Below are 21,398 nucleotides of genomic sequence, written 5' to 3' on the forward strand. Positions count from 1 at the left end.
AGGTGAAAGAGATCCATGAACACATCAGGGGGCTCAGATACTTGATGTAAATCATATCACAGATTAGACTTAGCAGAAGTCTATCTGTAAAGTTACAAGACCGTTAGAAAGTTGTTCATCTCTTTCCTGGCTTTGTTTTATATGAGCAGGGCAAATATCTGAGCCCATGACATCACCAGTCTTGACGGGGGAGTACCCCACCCCCTTATACTAAAATAATATAAAATCTCTGAGCAGTTCATCTCAATACAGTCTGTTTTTTTAGCTGACGTTACTGCCTTCTTTGAAACATAATTTATATTTCCCAAATCTATTAGCCACGGTGGACTATGGGTCATTGGAAGTATCATTACAGACAAATTTGTACAAGAAAACAATGAATTTAATTCTCATGAGTAGGCATGGCTTCAGCTCATTCAACAGACACGCCCACACCGTCCTAGGACAGACATTACTGCCTTATTTTTCATGATTTTGAACTTTAATTTCATAAACTTAGAGATGTTTTTCATGACTCAAATTTGGCCTGGTGGTTTATAACACAGTAGTCTGCCATACAACAAACCTATAATAAAGATTTTTTTAGCACTTTACAGGGACTTTAAATCCACCATTAACAAACAGAAGGAATATGGCACAATTCTGATATTTTGACCATGCAAGGAGACTAGTGAGAGAGGCCACCAAGACATGTATGACTACTCTGAAGGAGTTACAAACTTCAGCAGCTGAGATGGGAGACTCTGCATACAACAACTGTACAAAACCCGTTAAACCTCAACTAGAGTTTGCCAAAAGGCATGTGGGAGACTCCCTGGTCAAGTGGAAGAAAGTTCTTTGGGCTGCTGAGACTAAAATTAGGCTTTCTGGCCATTAGACAAGACATTGTTTAGCAGACACCAAGCACTGCACATCATCACAGACGCATCATCCCCACTGAATTATGGTGGTGGCAGCATCATGCTGTGGGGATGCTTCTCGACAGCCAACCCCAGAAGGCTTGTAAAGGTAGAAGGTAAAATGAATGCAGCAAAATATTGGAAAATCAGTCTGCAAGAGAACTGCAGCTTGGGAGGTTTATTTTCCAGCATGATAATGACCTGAAACATACAGTGAAAGCTACACAGGCAAAAACAACAAGGTGAATGTTGTGGAGTGGTCAAGTCAAAGCCCAGACCTCAATCCACTTGAAAAGGACTGTTCACGCCTGATACCTGTGCAATTATAGAAAGCTTGAGCAGTTTTGCAAAGAAGAATAGAGTAAAATTGAAGTGTCCAGATTTGCAAACCTGACTGAGACCTATCCACACAGACTCTAAGCTGTGATTGCACCCAAAGGTGCCTTGACTGAACACTGACTTGAAGGGAGTGAATATTTATAGTCACTTATTTTACATTTGATATTTTTATTTACTTGACATTACTTTGATGAAATCTGTTTTCAATTTGACATTAAAGAGGATACTTTTAGTGATATTTTGTCAAAAAGCCTTAATTATATTGACCATGATTGACTTAAAAAAACAATTAAAGGGTAAAACAACCAAGGAGATGAAAAATTATATTGCACCAATAATGAGCATTTATATTTTTATGAGCCAACCTCCGCTGACTTTAGCTGCAGGTTTTATCCTGTGACAATCTGATTTTATCACAAAACATGAAAAAGCATCCTTTATCAGCGGTTCTTCCATCATTTATTGATGACAGTGTCAAAAACCCTCGTCATGCCAGTGTCACTCTGTCTGATTCAAACAGTTAAGAAATGAAACTAAACAACCAGATGAAGATGGATCGACAGAATCAGCTCCACAACCAGTCTCACTGTAATAAGACATAAATTAATGTTGATGAACAATTAGCAGAGTCAGAAAGAAAAGAGGTGTCAGTGAACTCAACAAGGAGCTTTAGCTTCAGACTTCAGAGGGGAATTCTAGTATTTTCAAATCTTTATCAGATTTTTTTGTCTAAATAACTCCAACTCTGGTCTTGCAAACATGAACCAGACCAGTTTCTCTTCTTAAACTTTAAAAATACTCTAATTCCCCGGGAATTAAAAGCTAAAGGAGACACTGACGAACAATCTGAGGTCAACAATCATCTGAAAGAGACTGTGATGAAACAAAAAGTGCAGTAAAAAGTGACGTTTCTCAATGAACATGACTCATTAAAATCACATCTGTAGACTGATTCGCTTATAGAAGAGCAGATTGACTGCCAATGTTCTGAACGTTATAAAGACTCTGAGATAAAGGTAGTTAAAGCCCAGGCTACATGAAATATGCTGAAAAGACTCTGAGCCTGATTCACTAAAGGATTGTGCAGCTTTTGCTCCCACTAAACATGTGCAAATTAGTCACAAAGACTCTCTGATTAAACGCTCCCCTGACTGTGCTGAGGAGCAAACAGTCTCTGTGTGCATAGGTGCTGTTTATGTGTTTAAATAAGTCATTATCCAGCCATCTGGGGAAAAATGATCCTTTCTATTCAACTTATCCACATATTTATAAGTGCCGGATTCACAAAAACCCACACCGACAGTAAAGCAGTTACACAGGGTTGTCAAATTCCTCAACGAGTAAAGGGAGATTTTTTTAAGCATTAGCATTTGTACTATCTGGAGCGTGATTAAAACAAGCCTGGGTCTGCTGAAGGCGACGATGCTGTTTGTTGTAGGTAAGGTGGCATGGTGGGCGGTGAGCGCTAACATGGGCGGCTCTGGGTTCAGCTCTCTGGAGGTGTTTAGGGACTAACTTTAACACCAGCAGTAAACTGGCCCACCCCAGTTGTGATTTAGTGATGATATTATCCATTGGATCCATAGCCATGGTGCTGACATGTTCTGAAACAGAAACCTCATTTTGGAGCTGAAAAACTTGATTTTAATGTTAAAATTATTTATTTGTGCTAATTTTAACCCTTTTCACTACTTTTTCTGGTCCATTTTGCCACTTTTCAGTCATGTTTTTACCTCTTTATTGCCCTTTTGCCTCTTAGGAGCCCTTGTCACTACTTTCCTGCCCATATTTGCCTATTTTAACCTTTTTCTTGCCACTTTTTAACCCCTTCATATCCCTATATCCTCAACTTTGCAACTTTCTGTCCTTCTTGCTCCTTTTCACCATTTTTGCTACTTCTGACCCCACTTTTGCCCCATTATGGCCAGTTTTCATCACTTTTAACCCCTTTTCAGCCTACTTTTGGCTCTATAAAACAATTTTTTACCACTTAAAACCAATTTAATCATTTCCTTGCCTATATTAACCCATTTTGTCATTTTTTCTGCCCTTATTTTCCACTTTTAAACCCATTTACACCCATTTTCTGTGGCCATGTTTGCATTTCTCTGTCCTTGTTGCTTTTTCTGCCCATTTTTGCATCTTTAAACCAATTCCATCCATTATTTGCCTAACTTATCCTTTTTTGTGCAATTTTTTCTCTTTCTTTTTGCTACTTCTTAACCCCTTTTTCATATTTTTGCATCTTTTTGTCCTTCTTGCTCATTTAAACCTTTTTTTTCCACTTCTAAACCCCATTTTTTCCCCTTTATGGCCCATTTTCACCACTTTATTGGCTATTTTGCCACTACATACCTATTTTTTGCCACTTAAAACCAGTTAAACCATTTCTTTACCACTTCAAACCAATTTAATTAAAAAAAAAACTTTTTTCAACCCATTTTGCCACTTTCTGCCCATATTTGCCACTTTTTAACCCCTTTTCCCTGTCCATGTTTGCATCTTTTCATCCTTGTTGCCTCTTTTAACCCCATTTTTGCCACTTTATATCCAAATGTCATCACTTTTTAACTCCTTTATTCAATTTTGGCCACTTTTAATCCCTTTCCAACACTTTTTCTGCCCATTTTTTCCACTTTAAACTAATTCAATCCATTTTTGTGCCTATCTAACCCTTTTTTGCATCTTTTTCTCTTTTCCTGCCACTTTTTTAACCCCTTTATCCTTCCCATCTTTTTGTCCTTCTTGCTCTCTTTTGACCTTTTAGCAAAGTTTCCCCCATTTTTACCAACATCCACACATTTTCACCTCTTTTTAACCCCCTTTTCTCCCCATTTTTGCCAAGTTTAACCCATTTTTGCAGGTTTTACAATTATCCTTTTTCTTCCTCAAAGTTGTCTCAGTTTCTTCTTTATTTTCTGACGTTTGTGCACATTATGGCTAATCTATGAGGTCTGACATTCTTTTTTTAAAATGGTTTAGTTTGGTTGCCCCGGTTTGGCTGGGCTCCAGAAAGTTCTACTTTAATTATAAAAAGCTTCCCCTCCCATCTTCAGTCATCAGCTTTACGTGGATGGAGCTGAGCTCCGTCAGTGTGAAAGCTCAGCTCTGTGCAGGGTAAAGGTGAAGAGAACTTCTCTCCTCTTTCAGGCACAAATCAAAATCATCAAAGCTGCATGCTTTCTAACTAAGAGCTCACAGTGGAGCAGATAGAGGGAGTGAATGATGCTACATTTTGGAGCTATGAAAGGCTGTAAATCTATTTAGTAAATCAGGCTCACTGGGTCTCATTCTTCAATAAAGACTATTATTAATCCGAGTATTGAGGCTCTGATGATCAGTGTAAACACAGTCCAGGTTTAATAAGACAATCTCCTGCTGCCGTCTGACACCAGCTGATTAATCCACCTGAATGATTTAAATAAAGACCCTCTCTCTGTAGTGGGTGTAGGGATCTGAATCCAGACGTGGATCGGGTTTGTGTCTTCTCTCCCTCCTTCCAGTGCACACGGTAAGGGAGGATGACGGCTTCCCATTCATCTTATTTTGATTCAATCCTCCTTCTGTAGAAATTAAACTCATCTCTGTGGGTGAATGGGTGAAAGTCTTTGTGAGCTCTCTTCATGAGGTGATGCGGCTCCTCCTCTGGGCTCTCCTCAGCAGGTGGACCAGACCCTGAGCCACAAACGGCCATAACAGGAAGAGGAGGACGGTCGAACCCGACACGTCAAACGGCCACCATTTCTCCTCCTAAAAGAGATAATCAAACATTTCATTATTCAGTTATAGACACCAAAATAGCACGGTTTATTGAACAGTAAGGCCACCAAACAACAAGTAGGATGTAACAATAGTGGAATTTTACATTTTTACCCCCAATTTCCATATACAGCGTGCGCACCGCTCTAGTCTATCAGAGCATTTCCAAGGCCGACGCTCTAGACTGGCAGCGGCGCGTGGCTGGAGCGGCACTTTGCTCTGCTTCGTTTCAGATATGCTGCAGGTCTATTTCAGCGCTGGCCGCTGCCAAACCTCGTAAATTCACTGTTGTTCAGAAAGCACCAACTATGGAAGTCACAAGCGTAGAACATCCGGTTCTTTCAAAATATAACACAATGCATGGACTCACGATCGTAAATCATCACTATATCAATATTACGTCTCATCCTGCAGCGAGAGCAAAGGTCACTGAGAGGTCAGTGGGTCACAGAGCTATAATAGCGACATTTACGAGGAAAACTTAACTTTTGGGGATATTTTGCCAAAGAATTTTGCATAAAACCACAGATCCTTAAAGCAAACATGAACCTTTTAACTTCCTAATGTACTCACTCAATGGAGGAAGCAATAACATTATGGACTTAAACTGGAAAGGATGATAAATTAACCCCAAAGGTAAAATAGTCCGCTGTTGACATGCTATTCCTGCGTGAACTCGCAGTTCTCCCGTGATCTCTTCCTGCTGATCAGGGCTTGCACGCTGCGGTGCAGCGCTCTAGACTCGCTTCCAATGGGCGAGGCTGCTCGCCTTTCGGTTGGAGCAAACCCGTGGCGCTTCAGTGAGCGGTGCGCACACTGTACGAGTACATCTCAAAAAATTAGAATATCATGAAAAAGTTCAATACACACCCACACCATCCTGGAGCAGATTTTACTGCCCCATTTTTCATGATTTTGAAGCTTAATTTTATAAACTTAGAGATGTTTAATTCGACTGAAATTTGACATGGACTGACCTGTCACACAACAAACCTAAAATACAGATTTATTTTTACTTTATAGGGTCTTTATCGGTGTGTATATTTATAAGTTAGATTCAAGGCTGAAAAAGTTGAGAAATTATTTGACTTTGCCTCATTTGTTACATCACAAAAATATGCCATTGGAACAGGTGAGTAGAGTTTTTATATCCACTGTATATTTACCCTTATTGGGGGTAAATGACAATGGTTAAAGCGAGGGATTTTCAAATCTGTTTAGGGTTTGACAAGAAAATGATGCACTTTTGAACAACACAAGACCACATTAAGCCGTTAATTATAAAGTAAGACTGTGTAGTTATTACTGCTTCAGTTTGCTCATCAGTTTGATTGATTCACTTTACCCTATAAAGTACCTACAAACTGGGGCTATTTCATTTAAACATTTTGGATTTTGCAGAACATGGTGGTGTGTATAAATCCCCCCCTAACTGAATGTTCTCACATAACTCTGTGGGACAGATAATTGGCTCTGGTAGGCCTGACTTGGCTCACAGGCTGCCATTTGGGGATAGTAGCAGTAGATCTTACCTGTTCTTGTGAAGCTGCAGCTGCACACTGCAGACACGGTCTCCACTCTGAACTCTGCGTCTGTCAAACAGGAAACAGAATCAGAGCACTGAGGGCATCTTTAAGACCAAGTCTGGCCATGTTGAGTAAAATGCATTATGAAGAGTTCATGAGTTCTTAGCTGAATTGCTTCTTTAAGCCACCATTCCTTCACTTTCAGAATCACAGTAATTTCAGTCAAAAGAACCCATAAGCAAAGAATCCTTGTCATATTTGAGCTCACATGTGTGGCAGCAAGTCTCTCCACCACCTCCAGCCGCTCCATCACGCTCCTCATGTCCTCTCTGAGCCTCCGTAGAGCCAGGATGATCTGCTGCTGCAGCTGGACGTCATGCAGCCTCTCTGCTGCTGCTTCTGAGCCGTCACCGCCTCCTCGTCCTGCTCCACCTCCACCGCCGCCTGGAGCCCCTCGTCTGGGACTGCCCTGAGGAACACCACCTACAGAGGATATCATTGCCTTCAACCTTTTATGCAAGAATTATTAAATGACAGGTAAATGTTTTGTTTGTAAAGAGTTCATGAAGTGATATCTAATGTTTTGTTTTTAATTCATAACATAACAGCACATTGTAGAAGAGTCCAGTCTCCACTAAAACAGACATCAGACATGCATACTGAGAAGGAGGAACATATGTAGAGAATTTTTATGTTAATACTCACTTTAAGGGCTTTTACATTTCTACAGGGGTGGATTGAGTTATTATATCAGGAGTTTTCCAGAACAGCATTCTTTCAAAGGGATGTCTGACAAAGATTATTGATCTTAATGGAAACCTTGCTGACTGATTTGGTTGGGGTAGATCACACTGAGTTATGAAAACACAAAAAACATCTAAATATTTCTCTGAACACTCTAAATTCTTACGTTCTCTCCAGTTGTGGTAAGAAGCATCCCGTCCGCTGTCTCGACTCCTCCTGTTCTGACCCAGACCCTTCCCATTATTGGCCCCCTCTCCCCCCTGACCCGCTCCAACCTGCCTGACCTCCAGACGACCCTCAAGCTGATCACTCTGGACCAGAGACGACTCTGAAGACATGTGGCCGTTATGGAAACCGTTTGACTTGATGAGTGGAGCCTGTGCACAGAATTTGGTTAGTCAAACACAATAAAACTAAAAATTGAAATCTCATATTAAAATAAAATGCAAATTAGAGTAGTTAGTTTTCCTCTGTCTGGTACCATGCGTGCATGGAACAAAGTTTTAAAGGCTGTAAATGATTTGCACCTTGACGTCCCCAAGTTGCTCGACTGAATCCACAGAGTCACAGAAGATCTCGCTTTCTGAGTCGCTGGTCAGCACCAGACCCTCCGACATACCCGAGTCTGCAGGGGCACAGTGACAATTTTATGTTTTTATTAGCACCTGAAAGTTTATTGTAATAAAAAAGAGCCCCTTATTATATACTAGATCAAATGGCTGCACAATTGTGGTCAACATCATCAACACAATTACATATAACATGATAAGATCCCAGTAATTTTATATAAATTCTAAGGTTCAAAAGTTTTTATGGTTCAACTGATCAATTAACTGTTTCAGCACTATTTATTAGCATTGATCCTGATATTTGTTACTGTGTCTACAATTTAGTACAAAATAATTGGAAAAAGGGCCTCTAAATTTAAATGGACTGACAAAGAAATCACCCACTTATCAATACTTACAAGAAAGAAACAAGCTTCAAGGTACTCTACTATGTTGTAATTATTCCCTATTAGGTTTAAGTTGTATGTGTACAGATGAGGGAAAAAATCATTAGCGCCCGTGTGGCATGTTTTAAAAATATTTCCCAGGTGCAATTAAACAGAGCAAGGACTGTTTTACACAGCTTTTCCAAACATCCTGGTTTGGAAAAGCTTGGCTAAAGAGCTCTAGTTTAGTCTCTCATCTGACCTAAGGAAATGCTTCCAGTGTGCAGAATCTTTCTGTCAGTGGTGCAAAATTCCTGTCTACTTCAGAGGCTGCACTGTCCATCTTCTTTGATGTCTCCTCTCTTTTCTATTCTTTTCTTTTTGCAAAATGATAATTTAATCACTCAATGATCACTATTTTTCAATTCCAACATTATACACTTGATTTCAGTCACCATAGTCCTGTGCACAAACACACACAGGGCAGGCGGAGTATTGCAGAGCTTTGTGAACAAACCAGTGCACAAGTACGTAGTTCTCACAAAAGCATAGGTACAGTGAAGATTTAATGGTGTAGCAGGAGCCAGGCTTAAAACAGCATATGCAGACGTGTATATAGTGAAACTATACAAAATAATATCAACAACCAGTGCTTGTCTACACTTGTGGAAGTTGAAAATTGGCACATCAGAACAGAATTAAAGAAGTTGGTGCAGGCAGATCTCTATTTTAGAGAAAATTAAGTGGTTAATGTGTGTATTATTTCTAACATCAGCATGACTCCATGCATCACAAACACTTACCATTAGGAATGGTGTTAGCAGTGAGGTCAATAACCTCAGACAGGTTGAACTCTTGATCTGGATCTGTAACCTCTGCAGGAGAAGAATCCTCTTTAGCCTGCTCCTCATCCTCCTCCTTCATCTCTGCAGGACTGTCAGCCTCCTCACTGCCTTTAAGACCTGAAAACATGGACAAAAACATTAAAACAGCAGAGATCCACAGCAGACATTTCATCAGTCAGTGCTGGTTGACAGCTGAGTCTCTGATGAAATAAAAGGATTAAACACTTAAGAGTTTTTTAAGGTATGATTTAAGTCTGAAGAATAATCAAGCCTTAACCCAACACGTAATTTAATCTGTAATTTAATTTCTATTCAGTACAAATGTGAGAGACCCTACTGCTTTGTTTAGTCTCTTTTACAGGATATATATAAAAAGTATTCACCCCCTTGGATGTTTTACCCTTTTACTGATTTCATAAATCAGTCTTGGTCAATATCATTTTGCTTTTTGGAAAAAAAAACCACAATAAAACCTCTTTAATGTCAAAGTGAAAACAGATTTCTACAAAGTAATGTCAATTTAAAAAAAATATGTGATGTTAAATAAGTGACTGCATATATATTCACCCACTTTAAAGTGACAGATCTAACTCAACAGAGGTCCAGCCAATCGGTGCTAGTAGTCTCACAGTTAGTGGGTGCAGGGAAAGAGTATAAAGACACCTGTGTCTGGAAGGTCCAGTCACTTGTTAATAAGTATTCCTGGCTACAATTACACCATGAAGACAAAAGAACACTCCAAGCAGCTTAGAAAAAAGGTTACTGAAAAATAAAAGTCAAGGGATGGATGCAAAACACCCCAAGGCTCTGAACATCCCCTGGAAATCAGTTAAATCCGTCATCAATAAATGGAAGGAATATGGCATGGTGGTGGCAGCATCATGCAGTTGGGATACTTCTTGGCAGCCGGCCCCAAAAGGCTTGTAAAGGTAGAGGGTAAAATGAATATGGAAAAATATGATAAAATCCTTGGGGACAATTTTATTCAGTCTGCAAGAGAACTGAGGCTTGGGAGAATGTTTATCTTCCAGCAAGACGATGACCCGAAGCATACAGCGAAGGCAACACAGAAATGGTTTAAAGACAACAAGGTGAATGTTCTGGAGAGGCTGGGTCAAAGCCCAGACCTCAATCCAATAGAGAATTTGTGGCTGGACTTGAAAAGGGCTGTTCATGCCTGATACCCGTGCAACCTGGCAGAGTTTGAGCAGTTCAGCATAGAAGAATGGAGTAAAATTGTCCAGATATGCAAGCCTGATGAGACCGATCCACACAGATTCAGTGCTGTGATTGCAGCCAAAGGTGACCCTACTAAATAATGACATGAAGGGGGGAAATATTTATGCAGTCATTTATTTTACATTTGATATATTTATTTATTTGACATTACTTTGTGAAATATGTTTCCACTTTGACACTCCAGAAGTTTCACTGTGATTTTCTTGTCAAAAAAGCCTGTAGAGCGTGTTAAGAGAGAAGAATCAGTCAGCGGTTGAGGGCCTTTGGGGGACTATTATTTCTTTCATGGACAACATGCAGCATTGCTGCAGTTTGTTTACACTACACTGAAAGGCAAACTCACTGAAACGCCATTTATTGTGATTGAAAGCAGAAACAGCCAGTGTTAATAATAGGACTGGTAAACTGCTGCAGCCCTCGTCACGTACCTTCTCTGAGTGTGAGCAGAGACTCCGGAGGCCTCGGCATGTCATCAATCACCAGGTAGAGAGGCTCAAAGTGGTGGAAAAGTGACGCCGTCTTCTCATTCATGGGCATGGTGTCGATGACCTGCAGAGTCAACAGAAACTTTTATTGATCTGTGGATTTCAAGTTATGCCTCGCTGCTCACCAAGTTTTTCTCTAAAGCTACATCAAACAAGAAAAGATTTTCTTTAGCCTGGATCTCCCTTTATATACTCATATCCAAATAACTGATATGTAAAAAGAGTAATAATTGTTCTACTGTCTGAGAAATCAAAATATGTCCACCCCGTGTATCTGCCATGACAAGACAAGTCATTTAGTAATACTAATAATGTCCACACTCGTAGACTGAACATGTATAACACAGATTCTATCAGGAGCAAAGATGACCCTCCTCTCCAGTTCCTGTCCACGTTTGACCACATCCCTCTGACTGAATGTGTCTTTTTTAGACAGCATCTAAGTGCAAACAATCCCAAATTCATCAGATTCATAATGACAATAAAACTGGTTAACATGTGTTTCTCCCTGCATAAATCTGAACAGGCATCTGCAGACTCACCTATATTTTCTTTCCAAATATTTTAGCCTTAAACTTTGTCACTCTACCAACACGTTCCTTGTGACGTACATGTCTCTGCATGCACTAATTAATTCTTCTAATAGGGAAGCGAGCCGCCTAATCCCATGTTTAACCTTATTTGGAAGGTAAACATTCGTCCTCAGAAGCCACACCCCCTAACCCTAACCCTAGGAGCATCTGCCTGGACTGTCACTGGTTAATCTAACACCAGTTGAACTGGTACACCATAGCTTCTGTGTCTTTTGGCACTGACAGCTAAAGCTAAGAGTAAACATTAGTTGGCCTCAGTATCAACAGGGGTGCTTTTAGTCATTTGGCGGCCCAGGCAAAGAGCATCTAAGTCAATCCTTCATATAAATTATAGATAGAAAAGAAATTTATATTTTGTAGCTTTTTTCAACTGATAAAGTCACATAACTTCAGGATTTAACCAAACATGAGCATCGAGAGCTCGCTCTTATTTGAGTAACATGACAAAGAGTGTCAGCATCCAGGTAGTCTAACATGTCTCGAGACAGGGCATATCTTTTAAATATAAATAACACATGCACACTACAGTTGAAGTATGAGTTCTTTTGTCATAAATTATGTTTTGTTATTAATTTCATGCATTTGTACCACACATTAACCCACTATTGATGTGACACCTCTGTAGATCATTAATTGTTATAAAGACATGGTCAGGCGTTTCCTGGGGCTTGAACCTCAGTGTAGGGGGATCTTGGGTCCTTTCTAGGGAGTTTTAATGAGCAATCACATTCTATTTTTATGTTGTTTTATGCAGTCTGGTTACCTTTGTTCATTCTCATCTTAGTTATTAAAATCATCTTTGATGTATACTTCACATTTAAACAACACCTCATCATCTGGGACCTCAAGTGGGAGCTGAACATCAGCTCCCTCATCAAAAAAGCCCAACAGAGGATGTACTTCCTGAGGCAGCTGAAGAAATCCAACCTGCCCAAAGACGATGATGGCGCACTACAACACCGCCATTCTCACATCATCCATCAGAGTCTGGTGCGCTGCAGACACAAGGAGCGACAGGAACAGGCTACAGCATATCATCCACTCTGGAGTGGGGTGATTGGCTGCAAACTACCCTAACCCTAACCCTAACCTGTACACCTCCAGGACTCGGCGGTATGCAGGTAAAATTGTGGCCAAACCCTCTCCATCCAGACATGGACTTTATAAGGCCCTCCCCTCTGGCAAGAAGCTGAGGTCCATCAGGACTAAAACCTCCCACCACAAGAACAGCTTCTTCCCCTTTGCCGTCAGCCTCATGAACAGTACTTCAGCCCTCCCCCCATAGACTCATGTCTCTATAAACACATTTATAGAGACTTTCTGGGTTACGCTAACATTTGCCGGACTTTATTTTTTCTGTTTATATCAGTGCACCCATTTTCAAAACCTGCATATCCATACAGTTTCTCCTTTTTGCACCTTTGTACATACTTGTGTGATGTTTATATTGTATTTTACGTTTTCATTTTGCTAATATATACATTTTCTGCTCTATAAAAATCTCTTTAAGTCTAAGCTCTTAATATTTTAGGTTACTTTTCAATAGCCTCTTAATATTTTTATTCTTCTTCTATGTTGTCTCGCACCGAACACCACATCACATACCTTGTATTAGAAAATATACATGGCACAAAGACTCGATTTTCATTCTGATTCCTTGCCTGTGACTTGAAGCACCTTGGTGCACATGGCCCTAGGTAATTTCCTACCTCTGCTTAACGGTAAAACTGCCAATTAGTGTCAATATAGTGTCACAATATTATTTGATGATTGCACATTGTGCAGATTAATGCTGTTACATAACATTTATTTATTTACAGAAACAAGGAACTTAAATATCACCTCATTTTCATCAGAAGATAAAGGGACTGAGTAGCAAAAATGATAAACTACAGCAAAAAGTCAATCATAGCCTCAAAAATCTGTATGTACCTCCTGAGCTACTTTCTTCATCTCGTCCACGTAAGCCGCCATGGCGCTCTCACTGCTCATCTCTCCAAGGCTGCTCCAGGCGTCCCTAACACATCAACAAATAATAATAAGCAAAAACTTAAGCTACCACAATCATACCATAGTCATCATGAATATTCTGTTCTCGATTTCATCATTAGGGCTCAACAATTTATCGAAATTTTAAAGAATCATAATGCTGCCTTCTATAATTTTTTTTAAATCACAGCTGAAATGTCTCTTTGTGGTGAAATGTGCACCAAAAATCAATTTCAAGTACCATTTTGATTCAAATATTTTGCAGCAGAGATGTTCTGGTGCACACTTCATAAACAGATGTAAGAATAAATTATCATGTTTTGTTCAGAAATTGCAAAAATCTTACTTTAAATCATTTTTATATTCTTTTAATACTTATTTGATGTGTTTTTTCATTTAAAAGGAGAGCAATAATTTTTTATTTCAATCAAATCATATCAAAATTGCAGTATCAGTAAAAAACATGATTTTTTTTTTTCAAAACTCATTCAGGCCTATTCATCATCACCATCTTCATCACACCATCAGTTACATCAATATAATTTGATGCCTGAGTGTTCAGGTCAGGGCTGTTCTCTCTGAATTTCTTTTAAAGCTAAATCATGAATAAATACATACACAAACACACCATTAAGGCCCTGAACTTACTGTTATTATTGTGATTATCTTGCGGCAGCTTTGTTTCATATGTTTGTAAATTAGACAGCTGTCTGTCATGTACTGGGATCTGTGGTGGTCCCAAGGTAGAGAGAGAATGATTGGCTGGTGGAGAGTCTAGCAGGACGAATGAACGAGCTACAGATGGGATCCCAGGGTGATCATAAAATTTCATATCCAACAGCCTGCACAAACACTCTGGTGGGGGTAAAGTAGCAACACTGCAGTCCATCCTTGGCCTCCAAACTTGAGTTCTTGTAAAAGACTGTTTAGACCATCTCTTAAACTTCTAGGCATTTGTTTTTTTGTTTTTTTTTTTTTATCTAGCAACTGTGTTGTTATTCATTTTATTGTTTTGCTTTTTTGAGAGCATCCATAGCTTTTTTCTTTTGTACTATCTTGATTGAAACTGATACATCTTGTTTTGATTTTTTTCCTCATAAATAAGTTTGACTATTTTGACTTACATTGAGTTTTTCTCATTTCAGGACTAGGGAGGGCAACTTCCCTTTTAAAGCACTGTGATGCATAATGTTGTTTTTGCTACTTTGCTGTAAATAAATAAAAGTCAGACATCACACTGTGGAGTTTAAGCCAGGCAGCAAATCCTTGTGTATTTGAACGACTGTTTAGCAGCAAAGTGCTGCCTCGGTGACTTTATAATGAGGCTTTGTATGTCAATGAAGCTTTCTGCTGCCTCAGGTAGCAATGTGCCAATGTTTGCCTGAAAGGCCTGAGACATAATTCCTGCTTACACAACAGTAGTAGCCCTTTAAAATGTGTGAGGAAGAGCCTTCAGACTGCAGAAATACCATACTGAGCATGGTGCAGAAATGAAGCACTGTTGTGCTGTAATGCAAACCAGCAAATTACATGTTTTAATAAAAAATAATAGGTAGTACTGCATATGCTGCATGTACAATATCAGACTAACACAGACAGACCATTTGTAGCGGCCCACAGGGTCCCAGAAGCCGGGTCGTGCCACTGTACAGGGTCCACACACTGCCTGCTTGTACAGACTGTAGAAACGCAGCATCACCTCGTAGGACGGCCGGTAGGATCCTGCAGGATGACCCAAAGCATTATCAGAGTTGTTAGACTGCTCATTTACATTTCTATCAATACAGAAGAAACATAAAAGAACTGACTGTTAAGACCGTTATTCCTACAGACACCAAAACATGAGTAGCTAATTTATAACACCATTTCCTTAAACGTTTGGACATTGTTAAAATGTAAATAAAACTAGATTGCAATGATTTAAAACACAATGAAACCCTATATTCACTGGAAAATGGTTCAAAAAATCTAATTAAATGAAGAAACATGGGAAATAGGTGTGCTGTGAGGCTGCAACAGACTTCAACAGAAAAAGGTGGCTTAAGAAGAACTGTGAAAACTCTGGAAAAGTGTAACTCTATTAAAAAGCTCCTTATCTTCAGGAATTATTTCTTTAATGTCAAATATTTGGAATAACAATAGGCCTGTCAATTACAAACACAAGTATTTTTAGTGGATTTATTTTCATCAGACACACTTTCTATTTCTTGCAGCATTTAAAGCCAATTTTCCCCCGTTATGTAGAACCCATAAAATACAAAAATGTGACCAAACTGGATAAAGATTGAAAAAAAAGGTATTCGATCCTATGGTTTAAAATGAAGGCTGTATGGAAAAAGATAAATGTATTAATCACACATGTGCTAACAGCTAAACTGCCATATTGCTTCTGACTATCACTGCTCAACCTGAGTCATTGTAAACGTACAGCCTCAGACCAGTAACAAACTTGATCTGATCGTTATTTATCTCTCTTTTTAAATTTATTTTATTGTGAGTCAGGACAAAAATAGGATACATTCAACAAACAAACATCATTCAATGAGTGAAAAGTAAAATTCGTTCCATAAGGAAAGAAAAGATTTCATATAACAGACCCAATTTAAGTAGTCCATCCAAAATTAACACTGTTAAATTAAATTAATCTCACAGATAGCTTTTTATCCTTAACCCACATAAACACAAGTGATCCATTATGCAATTGGCTGACAATTACGCAGACATACACACTCACACAACCATACAGCCTTGGGACAATTTAGGGGTTCCTTAAAAGTTTATGAAAGTTGGTTGGGGGGTTTTACAGCTCCATTTAGTCTACAGAGCTTTGTAAATTGTGCTCCATATACTGCTAATTTTCTTTTTTGTTGCTATCTTCTGACAATGTCCTTTCAATATTTGAGTAATATTTCATGAATGCTTTCCATTTTTGAAGTGTTGGTGCTTCCTTGTTTTTCCAGTGTTGCAACACAAGCTTTTTCTAAACTAATGATGAAAATAAGATTCGCCATCTGGTTGGATATTTTATTTCACCACAATTTTGAAAGAGGCAAATCGCCGGGGTGAGCTGTACCTTATAATTACAATTTTTTGAGATCCATTTTCAATATCCCAAGTTTCCCTTATTTTGACACAATACCAAAAGGCATGTATGATGGAGTTACTCTGAGTGTTGCATTTTATACATTTCCAAGACGAGCTGGAGTTGAATTTGTTGATTTTGTCTCTACTGATTGTTATTTATCTCAAACATGACCAAAAGAATGGATCACAACTGACAAAAAAAATGTCTGAAAGACTTTTCATAGTCCATGGTCGACATGTAGAAAACATAAATCATGTATTTGAAAAGTGGCAGAGTAAAGCAGAAAGCTTGTCTAGTCCTGCCCCTTCTTTTAAATATCAAATCACTTAACAGAAATTAGAGTGTCTCTACATGAAGACTGCATCTGCACTAGATGTAATAGCATAACGTCAATAAATAAAATGACTGCGTGTCAAAGAGCGTACGAGATAGTAGTTGTTTCTCAAAGCCAAACATACTATGTCATCGACTGCTATGAGAGGACTTTTTAATGTTGAGGATCCTCAAAATTCCTCCAAAGAACCGAGCCAAACAGAGAATTTTCAGGGATGCATAAGGATCCTCCGCTTGCAAGAAATACCCATAATCCAATGCGCAATATCAGGAGGAAGCCAGGGTCCTCCACTGCTCAATAAATTGTCAAAGAAAAGTACTGTCCTGTTTCTACCCGTTAAAGCTGGACGTGTAAAAGCAGCACCATAGAAAATGACTGTGTTATATGATCTTATTATTATACATTGTAGGTAATATGATTATATGACCATAGCATATTAGCTAGTGCTGGGTAAAAGATGAACAACACTGCTGTCAGTACTGTCTCCACTTTGATTTCTGCCACCGTCAGGTATATGGGCAACCATTCCAGTGACATAATCACGCACTCTGTCCTCGCCTCCATAGGACACCTACTCAAAGGAAGGACCTGGATTTAAAGAAACAGCAAATGTGTCAGGAGTCAAAGGGCAGATACCATTTTTTGGGAGGTTATGGATGACGTCCACAGCAGCCTGAAAGCGTTTTTGGTGATCAACCATAGGCTCAGCCATTGCAGGGACCGGCATGACACTCGGACTTGTTGAACCCAGTTTAGAGGACGAGTGCAGGAGGCGCTGACATCCCAAAGCACAGAAGAAAAAGAACAGATAATCAGAAAGGGGAGTGGAATCAACAACCAAGACCATCAATTTTATTTATATCACACTGCTCAACGTCTGGGTCTGCTCTACCTCCAGAGGAAAATTAACAGTGGTAACACTGTAAAACAGCATTCATACACACACACAGGGACGTAAAATATTATCAATATAATATCAGTATCCACAGGTGTTAGCTTAAAGACTTGAATAACAGTAACAGTAGATCAGCACATTTCTACTGATAATTACAACTGCTTTATCAGCATTAAATATCAGTAAAATGTACAACTGTATTGTCAGGTATAGGTGGTTTCTGAGGTTGTTTTTTGTGTTTCTTGTCACTCTTTCTGCATCCTCCTCTTCTCTCTTCCTACCTCTCCCCCACATTAAATGAGGCAAAAATCACTATCACAATGATTTTCATAAATACTGTAATCACAGTTATAAAAACTATTTTTTTTTTCAGATTCCTCATCTGAGCATTTTTCAACTAACCCAACTAATTAAGCATTCTGCTTCTAAACTAACAAAAAATATAATGGATTAAGCTTAAACTGGTCTTTACTGTTGGCCTAGTCTATATGTTAGGATGACATTTGATAATACATGAATATATATGAATTACATTTCTAATAGTCTTCTTCCATCACAGCAATAAATTGACCAATTTGTTTAACTTACAGCCTTTTAAGCAATAATCATGACAACATGACAAAGCTCAGTCAAACAAGTGTGGTGTTAAGATCCAGAGGAAAGGCAGTGACAAATCACACAAACTTGATTGTAGAAACAATCAATACAAGTCTTTGGATTTACCACATTATTAAATTTACATCATTGTTAGAAACATGAAACTTATCCCTCTGGTACCCCTTGTGCCAAAAATGCACACTTCGTTGATATTAAAAAAAAAAAAACAAACAAACTTTGTCCTCTTTCACAATTAATATTATCATGTACTGTATTTTTTGTTCATTTTTGCGCAATTTTTCCAAATTCTGTGTTTTTTCCACCAGATTTCTCACTAACTCTCTGAGGTTTTGTTGAAGTGCAGATCAGTGTGTGAGTCTGTGCAATAATCAAAAAATAAGTTATCTAATTCGCATGTAGTAACTTGCAAAAAAAATCATATTTTGCATCTAAATATGTATTGACATCATCAATGAAACATGGCTTTTAAAGGGTTAAAAAAATCAAAATGAATGAGTACTATTTGACATTTATGATTAGGGCTGACCTTAAATGAGAAAAATATAATTCAATAACAGTAAAACAATTTTGAAATGTATGATATTAATAAAATGACTTAAAGGTGTGCATTTTTTGTGCAGAAGGGTGAAAAATGTGAGTATTTTAGAATAATTGACTTCACAAAAAAATAATAATAATAATAATAATAATAATGCATTTTAACCAGTGTTGCTACTAATCAATGATATATGCAGTCAATCATCCATAAATAAGTTATTCACTTGCAGAAAAAAATCAACTTGTGTTTTTTTTCATCAAAAAATTGTGTTTGTTTACATTACAAACATGGCAATTAAAGGGTTAAAAGATGTGACAAATATTGAGTATTTCTTTTTTTTGTTAATAATAATAATAAGTTTATTTATACAGCACCTTTCAAGAACAGCAAGGTCACAAAGTGCTTTACAAAAAGATAAAGATTAATGGCACAAGTTGATGAAAACAAGCAAAAAAATTCAACTATTAAAAATAAACTAATATAACTTTTTATTGACAGTAATAACCCCTGTGCATTTTTTGCACACTAGGAGGGAAATGAGGCAGCAATTTGTAGGGATACCAGAGGATTAAACATGTGGAATTCCCTTTGTAAACACTAAAATTTACTAGGCAGTCTTTGTAAACAAACAAACAAAATAAAAACATATACAAATTAGGGATGCATGATATTGGATTTTTTGCTGATATCCGATATCCCGATATTTAGATTCATTTTAGCCAATACAGATATTTAAGTATGCTTTAAGACAAGAAATTTCAGTCCTTTTTACACATTTTTAAGGTTTGAGGATGACCAAGGAAACAAACTTTAATCCTTAAAAACACTTTAAAGTTTAAAGAATGATGATAAAGAAAGAAAAAGACCTTAACTAGCATGGGTCTGTTGGTTCAGCCTAAAACTCCTCTCATTTATCAGTATATATAGACAAAATTTACAGTCAATGTTGATACCGATACCAAACTGATAATATCTTGCATCCCTAATACAAACAGAAAGAATAAAGTCAGTAACAAATAAAGCCAAATGATCTTGAAAACATATCTAATTGCAATTATTTAACAAACTTTGATAAACTTTTGTATCAAAGGCAATGATAATTTCTATATCATTCTCATTTTGATTAATTAACATTTACACAAGAAAAAGCTAAGTAGGATATTTCTAAAAAAAAAATAACACTTGAATGTTTGCATGATGTGTAAAGTATTATACTCTTATGTTGACACACATTTCAGGGTAAATAAAGATTGAACCTCCTGTGATTTTGAAGATTGCAGTAGTGCTTTGGTAGGAGGGGTAGGGCACAATGTGCACTTTATTTATCACACACAGTGAAACCTCTGGAGAAAGTGAGCACCTGCCCTGGTAATGAAACAGGAGTCCTTTAAATCCAAAGGTGATTTCCTTCATGCTTGAAAATTCAATACAACTGCAAACAAATTTCAACCCAGTGTCTAAATAGCACAAATACATTGACATTGCCTGAGAATAAAAACACTGCCAGTGTATTTAGCACATTAAGACAGTGTGCTGAAGTCTGCCTGTAGATTGAAGTGGTTTATTCTTCTCCTGCACACCTGTCTGATGACACAGGTGAAGTGTTAAAGCTTCAGCAGCTTTCGATGCCAACTATCATTACAGTAACAGCTGTGGTGTCGTTTTAAAGCACACGGTTTCAACAGCGTTTCTCAGTAGCTTATTTTGACACCTTCAGGTAGCTCTGCTCGTTAGCCAACTCAGCTAACCAAGTTATGAACCTCGGTATGAGTTAGCTTAGCAGCAGTTAGCTTAGCATTTCTCACCTCACTGAGAGTCCTGAAGCTTCACATCTCCACAGCGACGTAAACAAAACATTTATAAGCGACACATCTACAAAATTAAAGTCTCGCTTCCCCGACTGAAAACTCCGGTTTCAGCATAAACTCGAACAGTAAAGTTTATTAAACTGCTGAACCTACCTGGGCTCGGACTGCCCTGTCTTCTCCGGACACTCAGATGACTTCCGTGTCAGGTGACGTCATACGCTTTTGACCACGTTCAATTTGGCATTTAAAGTGACACGCACACAACTAATAGCGGTACTTTGCGATTGTACTGCACAATTAAAAATTGACTAAACTCGACTAATGTTTTTTTTAGAACACTGTAAATTAAATTCTATGTTCTAAAAATCTTGACAGATGGCAGCTTAAGTTTATCATGAGTAATTTGAAAAGACTACCACTTAGTTTTAAGTGTTGTGGGTTTTTCTGTCAGGAGAAGACAAAGTTGAACTTAATGGTAATAATTTGCATTATGTAATGTGCACTTGAATGTTAAGTATAGAATTTCAGAGAGGTTTTGCTAAAGCTTCAGACTGCATTTTTTTTAATATAAAAAGAAAGTTTGATATTTCTAAGGCATTATGTCTGCTATAAAGGGGATTGCTTTATTATTTGAGTATTCAAGATACTTCTTTGCCTTTGGGCAATAAAAGTCAGCAATGCAGAGGCAAACTTAGTGAGATATTTACTGAGGATTATATGTTTGTTTTCAATGAAGCTGTTAAATTATGCAGTCTTTTCATATGGTAT

At 38.0% G+C, this 21,398-nt stretch overlaps 1 protein-coding gene across 1 annotated transcript; it reads right to left on the reverse strand.

The window, feature by feature from the left end:
- Positions 1–1,077: 1,077 nt before the first annotated feature.
- On the reverse strand, positions 1,078–20,831 carry acbd4 (acyl-CoA binding domain containing 4). The gene is made up of 11 exons (XM_041815896.1): positions 20,784–20,831; positions 17,408–17,546; positions 14,954–15,074; positions 13,296–13,380; positions 10,714–10,834; positions 9,005–9,163; positions 7,795–7,892; positions 7,434–7,644; positions 6,792–7,006; positions 6,530–6,589; positions 1,078–4,988 (listed from the first exon to the last, which is right to left on the reverse strand). The coding sequence occupies exons 2-11, from the start codon at positions 17,496–17,498 to the stop codon at positions 4,860–4,862; spliced, it is 1,290 nt and encodes a 429-aa protein (XP_041671830.1). The 5' UTR covers positions 17,499–17,546; positions 20,784–20,831; the 3' UTR covers positions 1,078–4,859.
- Between the last annotated feature and the right edge of the window lie 567 nt (positions 20,832–21,398).

The sequence above is a fragment of the Cheilinus undulatus genome, linkage group 20 (assembly GCF_018320785.1).
Source record: "Cheilinus undulatus linkage group 20, ASM1832078v1, whole genome shotgun sequence".
Classification (NCBI taxonomy): Eukaryota; Metazoa; Chordata; class Actinopteri; order Labriformes; family Labridae; genus Cheilinus; species Cheilinus undulatus.